Source organism: Phascolarctos cinereus, unplaced genomic scaffold (assembly GCF_003287225.1).
Source record: "Phascolarctos cinereus isolate Bilbo 61053 unplaced genomic scaffold, phaCin_HiC Scaffold_1;HRSCAF=81, whole genome shotgun sequence".
NCBI lineage: Eukaryota > Metazoa > Chordata > Mammalia > Diprotodontia > Phascolarctidae > Phascolarctos > Phascolarctos cinereus.
In genome coordinates, this window is record NW_027555514.1 from 216,826,167 (window position 1) to 216,833,081 (window position 6,915).

The 6,915-nt window shown below is 48.0% G+C and overlaps 1 protein-coding gene across 1 annotated transcript; it reads left to right on the plus strand.

Annotated features, from left to right (window-relative positions):
* Window positions 1–1,790: 1,790 nt before the first annotated feature.
* On the plus strand, window positions 1,791–5,472 carry HOXC8 (homeobox C8). Its single transcript, XM_020966272.1, has 2 exons — window positions 1,791–2,240; window positions 3,739–5,472. The coding sequence occupies exons 1-2, from the start codon at window positions 1,805–1,807 to the stop codon at window positions 4,029–4,031; spliced, it is 729 nt and encodes a 242-aa protein (XP_020821931.1). The 5' UTR covers window positions 1,791–1,804; the 3' UTR covers window positions 4,032–5,472.
* The last annotated feature ends 1,443 nt before the right edge of the window (window positions 5,473–6,915 follow it).

A 6,915-nucleotide genomic window follows, 5' to 3' on the forward strand; every position in this document is an offset into this window, starting at 1 on the left:
TGGGGACAGGCCTGGATTGATGAAGGGCAGAAGAAGAAGAAGAAGAAGAAGAAGAAGAAGAAGAAGAAGAAGAAGAAGAAGAAGAAGAAGAAGAAGAAGAAGAAGAAGAAGAAAGGAAAGGAATGAGTCTCCTTTCCAAAATCAGACAGCTCCTGTTTTATTGGAGGAAGAAGAGGAGGAGGAGGAGGAGGAGGAGGAGGAGGAGCAGGAGGAGGTTATCAAAAAATGGATGTTAATTCCTATCCTGGAGTCCTTTTCACCTTCTCAAAAGAAAAGAAGTCTCCAAAGAGCAGACATTTAGGGAGTAGCTTTAAGGATGAGGTTTTTAAGTTGAGAAGAAGGCCTAGAGATGAGAGATGGTGAGGGAGGGGGAGGGGCAGAGGACACAAGGTAGGCCTCTTGCTCCCTTAAAGAAGAATAGCAAGGACAGCAACAACAAACCACCTGCAAAAAGGCACCAGAGAACAGCCCAGTAGCCTAGCCTATTCTCTGTCATTTCTTTTTTTCAGTGCTGTTGGTGCATCTGTGTGTGTGATGGTTGGGCAGGGGGGAGCGGCAGCTATAATATACAAGCTATCTATCTACCTACTTTCTCCACTTTCTCTGGCTTTTCCTTGGACACCATTTCCTTTGGGAGAGGAGAGTTCAGAATAAGTTTATTTGTTTAAACATAAACAAAACCCCCAAAACCACCCAGCACTCCTTGTGGCCAGGCAAAGGGACCTGTGTCTCACCCTCGGAAATAGTCTTAAACACCCCAGTCTCACTGAGCTTCCCTTTGCTCAGGGTCTCAGCCCTTTGGGAGAGAAGCAAAGAGTTCACCATTGCACATGATCAGGGATGCAATGTTTGTGTGTGTGTGTGTGTGTGTGTGTGTGTGTGTGTGTGTGCGTGTCAGGGGTAGGGGGTGTTAAATGTTGTAGCGGCTGCTTTCTCCTCATGGTTACCCTGTTTAGGAGATTCCCACTTTAAGGAGGGGGGGTGGTCTCCATTGCCTGGTGACCCGTTCATCCCCTTCCAAAGCTTCTGTACCTGTTGAGGTAACCTAAGCTGACCTGGGACATATATGTATCTCTCCCCGTGAAGAAGCTGAAGAGAGAGGAGAAAGGGGGTAGAGGGAAAGGCACCTTCAAATAGGAAATCGCACCTTGAAGCATCAGCCCCTTGCTGCTAGCTCTGGTTTGCTCCCCCCCAACACACACACACACACACACACACACACACACACACATCTCCCCATCCCTCCTCCACCCCTCCCTTCTTCCCTCCCCTTCCTCATTCTAGGTCCCCCCCCAACCACGAACCCCCAACTCTCTCTCTCTCTCTCTCTCTCTCTCTCTCTCTCTCTCTCTTCTCTCTCTCTCTCTCTCTCTCTCTCTCTCTCTCTCTCTCTCTCTCGCCTGTCTTCATGTCGTGGATTGATGAACGCGAATCGCGTGTAAGCGCCGCCACCGCCGGGAGTCTGAGGAATTCGCCTGGGCTGTTAAAGCAAAGAGCGAAGTGAGAGAGAGCGAGAGCTCTACCTACCGACAGTAAGGAGAGACGCCGGCAGCAGCCAGCCAGCCTAGCTCGTCGCCTTGCTCGCCCCCTTAGCCTATGGAGCTGCCCTGAACGAGGGCAGAGGCAGACAGAGACAGGCACCCGGGCGCGCCCCCAATCCCCCCCAATCCCCAACCCAGCCTAGCCCAGCCCAGGGGAGCCAGTCAGCCTGGGGTTTGCATCTGGGGGGGCGGTGATTCGGGGTATCTGGCGGGGGTGTCAGGAGCCATAGGAGAGGGGGCAGTGGGGTTTTCATGCTCCCAGCATGAGCTCCTATTTTGTCAACCCCCTGTTCTCCAAATACAAAGGCGGTGAGTCCTTGGAGCCGGCGTATTACGACTGCCGGTTCCCTCAAAGTGTGGGTAGGAGCCATGCCTTAGTATACGGCCCGGGCAGCACGGCGCCCAGCTTTCAGCATGCCTCTCACCACGTCCAAGACTTCTTCCACCACGGGACTTCGAGCATCTCCAACTCCGGCTACCAGCAGAACCCGTGTTCCCTCAGCTGCCACGGAGACGCCTCCAAATTCTATGGCTACGAGGCGCTCCCCAGACAGCCTCTTTATGGGGCTCAGCAAGAGGCGAGCGTCGTGCAATATCCCGACTGTAAATCCTCCGCCAACAGTAACAGTAACGAAGGACAAGGGCACCTAAATCAAAACTCGTCTCCCAGTCTCATGTTTCCATGGATGAGACCCCACGGTGAGAAGTCTTTTCTCTTCCCCTCTCTGTCCCTTTCTCCGTCTATCTCTGTCTCTTTCTGGATCTCTCCCCCCCTCCACGTTCTTTTTGTTCGCACTCCTTTTTTTCTCCCGGTTTTGGGTCTTCCCGTAAACCCCTTTCCCTTCCCCCTACCCCGCCCCATTTGTTTGGGTGGGTGTTCGTTGTTTCTCGCTGGGCCTGGGAGCAGAGGGGGTTTTCTGGGAGGGTTTGGGGACGATGGAAGAGGGAGGAGTGGGGGAGGTGGCGTCTGGGTGAAAAGGGTTAAAAATTCCTCCCCCCCCCAATCTATAAAATAAAAGTTGGTTTTAGGGCAGAGTGTAAAAGGACTAAACTCCCAGGAGATTATTAGCATTCAGAGAAGCCCTAGCTCTCTATACCGCTTGGGGCCCAATTCAGAACCGGAGAGACAGGGAAACCAACAGTGTTGTCTGAGGAACGAGGTAAAGGGAAGTATTCTTCCAACACCGCCCCCTGCCCCCAGTCCAGAAGAGCAAGGGAGATCCCAATGGTCAGGATTTTGGTTTACTGAGTTCCCCTTCTCCCCCTCTCAAAAGGGTCTACAAAGGCGACTTCTCTAAACTTTGTTCAACTTAATACAATTGGCAGAAGAAGAATGGAGAAAGGGGTGCCCAAATAAAAATTTCACTTTAGGGGGATGTCTCCATTCCACCAAACACACAAGCAGGGAATCTGTCCAGCTCCTATTTCACTGTATTTGTCCCGAACGCCCACCCCCAATGGTGAGAAGCACTGTACACTCCCTCCGACAAGGAATAGCTCCAGAATGACCCTCAAAGTTATCTCAAGATTTTAGTTTTAAGCAGGGGTGAGTCTCATTATCCCATTTCGAAGCAAAAGGGGAAAAGAGAGAGAGAAAAGTTATTGACAGGGAGAGGCTGTGACTGATCTGCTGGTCTCCAGTTAGCAGTAATTTCGAGACATAATACATTTTAGTAGATAAATTATTTTTCTTATTGGAAAAGCATTGGGTAGAAAGAGGAAGGAGGTGGGGAGGGTGACACACAAACCTCGCCATCTCCCTTTAGCTCTCTGGCTTCCTTTCTTTTGGGGTTGATTATCTCCCTAGTCCTCTCCTCCAAAAGCCAACATAGAACAACAAAGCTTCGGAAGTCATAGAGGGAGACTGCTTGGAGGTAGTGGTTGTGGTGGAGAGAAACTTGCCGGTCCCCCTTTCTCTTCAAAGCCCCAATTATTAAATACTCGGCGCCCCTGGCCCTACTCCCCACCACCGTCTCCGTCTTCCAAGTAAAAAGGAAGTCAAACAAACGAGACCAAATCAAAACAAAACCCCAAACTTTCCTTCTTCCTAGCTGCTTTTTCCCATTTCTTTTTCAAGTAGAGGGAGAGCAGCTGGGAGGATAAGAGGGGGAACCTTTTGAGAGCAATGGGAAAGAGACACCCATCCCCCTCCCTCCCGACTCCTAGAATAACAGGTTTGGGGTTTTGTTCTGTTCAGCTCCTGGGCGGCGCAGCGGACGACAAACTTACAGCCGGTATCAGACCTTGGAACTAGAAAAGGAGTTTCTCTTTAATCCATATTTGACACGAAAGCGACGAATTGAGGTCTCTCACGCCCTGGGACTGACTGAAAGACAAGTGAAGATTTGGTTCCAGAACCGCAGGATGAAGTGGAAAAAGGAGAACAACAAGGATAAACTTCCTGGAGCCCGAGATGAGGAGAAAACAGAAGAAGAAGGGAACGAGGAAGAGGAGAAAGAAGAGGAAGAAAAAGAAGAGAACAAGGACTGAAAGGGGGAAAGATTTTTTTTTCTTTTAGCAACTCCCTTGAAGTTTCGTTTTATGGTAGAGGATAAATTGAGAAGTTTACGACTGTCATTCGCTTTTATAGAGAATAGAATGAGACTCACAACTGTAACTACCTGTCAAATACTTGTAACTCTGGTTTTACGATCATTGAACTTCCCCCTAGCTTTATATTTTTTGGGGCTGGGAAGGGGAGATGAGGGTTCTGGGATGGTGCTGAGTGGAGGCGGGAGGAGGAATCTAGACACAGAAAAGTTTTGGCTCCTGTCTCAACAAGCTCCCCACCACCCCTACACACACACACACACACACACACACACACACACACACACACACACACACACGCACGCACGCACGCACGCAAACACACTGCTCCTCCAGACTCTGTCCTCTCCTAGTATCTCAGATATGCCCTCTCCTTCTTTGCTCTTCCTTTGGATATAAACTACAGTCCCACCTCACTGCCTCTTTGGTGTTTCTTTTTGTAGGGGAGCCCTCCCCCCACGCTCTGAAAGAGTTGAGGGAAGGGAGAGGGAATTCCTTGCTTTTTCTTCTGTGCTATGTTATATTATTGGATTCCCCCCCTAATTCATTGTTCCTTTTGGGGGAGGGGGAAGATCCTTACTTAGAGTGACTCCCTTGGCTTTCCCTGGAACCTTAGGGAGACCTGACTTTCTGCTGCCCCACACCCCTAAGAAGCAGAGATCAGTATGTAGCCTCCCTCTATAGAGTTCCTTCCAGCCAGGCCACGGTCAGTCCCCAGTTAGTGCTCTGTGGTTTCTGTTGTCCAAAGAGGCAGCAGCTCTGTGTCCAGCTTCCCCAGCCCCTATATGTGTTAGCTCTCTGAAATAATGATAATTATGATAATAATGATAATAAATCTTTAATGTACTACCTAAAGGGAACCTGCAATAATCTTGAAGAAGAAAAAAAAAAAGAAAAAAATCCCCATCTCAGGAGGGAGGGGGAAAAAAAGGGGAAAAAGAAAAAAGAAAAAAAAACCGTTATAAGCCTCCAGCGTATTGTATCACTACCTATAGAAGGAAGCCCTGCTTTGAGAGTATTCGTATCGCGGTTTTGTTGTCGTTTGTCGCTGCTTATTTCATGAAGAAGGTGCCCAACAACTAAAACTGCCTAGCTCACCAGTACTGTGTGTTCCTTTATTGTGCTTTGATACCCAGTAGAGTAGGAACTAAATTGCACTGAATGTATAGTTAACTGTCTTGAACTATCTGTTTATGCAACGTGCTCGAAAGAAAAGGAAAAAAAAAGATAAAAAAATGATATCTATAATAATAATTTCTGGTCATTCGTCTTTATGTCGAGCTATGAATGTAGATTTTGTGTGGCCACAGCCCTGTTTCTGGTCCAAGTACTTTGTATTGTATACGTGAATCATAATAAAAACAAAAACAAACAAAGAAGAAAAGCAAAGATTTGGAGCCCAGAATGAGTTTCCGTCACTTCTCTGTCCCCTCTCTCATAGTCTCTCTTCTCTCCATCCTCTGCAGTTTCTCTTCTCTCTCGAGACAGCTGGGGAGGGGTGTCTCTGGAAGTTCTTTATGGGTATGGCTTATGGTGGGAATAAGGATGTCAAATAAAACAGGTCTTCAGAACTGGAGACAGGACTCTCAGCTGAATTTGAAGACGGCAAGTGAAAGCGGGTTCAGTGTGGGATAAGGGGACCCTACACCTGGGGGGGTAAGTCAACCAAGTGTATCTTCCTTGGAAATAGGTAATGATTCATTTCCCGAGTTAGGAGAAGCTCTTTCCTCAGGCCTTGTCCCAGATTCCACATCTCAACCACTCTCTAGCTTCCATCTTTCCTCTCTCTTCCCAAGCCAGACAAAAAGTCTCTCATGCACTTGTCTGACTTTTTCCTCACTTTCCAAAGTGGGCTGAGGGTAAATTATCAGGGGGAAGAGGGGCACATGGATGGAAATGAAGTGTTTTTGAGAACCCTTCTAGAACACCTCTTCCCATAGCCTCCCTCCCCAGATTCTCTTGGATACAACTCCCTGTGGGGATAAAGGATACTTTCTGTGTGGTTTAATTTTTTTTTTTTTATAAAGAGCTTTGGGGCAGAAGCAATCCTGATTCTATAAAAGAGGTATGAGATGAAGGGGGCGGAATTAGAGTGGGATGGGGGGGAGAATTGTCTAAGTTGAAGGTTGGTGAAAGTCGAAGGCAAGATGAGATAAGTGATGGTGAGCAGGCATAAGTCACATAATTTGTGAGGTTGTTTGACCACTACCCTTTCTACGGCTTCATCTTGGCAATTGGGCAGCCAAACCTTGCCCCCACTTTAATGCCAGTTCCTTGAAGATCTAACCTTGATGGGGAAGTCTAACTCTATACCCAACTGTCTGTCATGAGCTTTTAGTCCTAATCCTGCGCTGACTTCATGGAATTTGGGACAAATCTCCTGCCCCCTCTTCAATTTCCTGAAGATAAAGGGGAGACAGAAGGAAGTCAAGAAAAAGAAGGAAAGGGAGAGGGGACATTCAAGGGTCTTGGGCTGAAATTTCTGTTTATAACTATAGACTTCTGGTCAAATTCCAGAGATACAACTAGTCTGACTCAGCTGGTGCTTAGGGGCGAGGGAGACTAGACCCTCCTGGATTTAGAAACCAGACCCTAAACACTGAAATATTTCTAAGTCTTGGAACGGTTTTCTCTTTGTTTTCCCTTTTTCCCTCCCTCTTCTTTTCCTCTCCCCCCTTTTCAATTTCTCTCCTCTCCTTCCTTCCTTCCTTCCTTCCTTCTTTCCTTCCTTCCTTCCTTCCTTCCTTCCTTCCTTCCTTCCTTCCTTCCTTCCTTCCTTCCTTCCTTCCTTCCTTCCTTCCTTCCTTCTCTCTCTCTCTCTCTC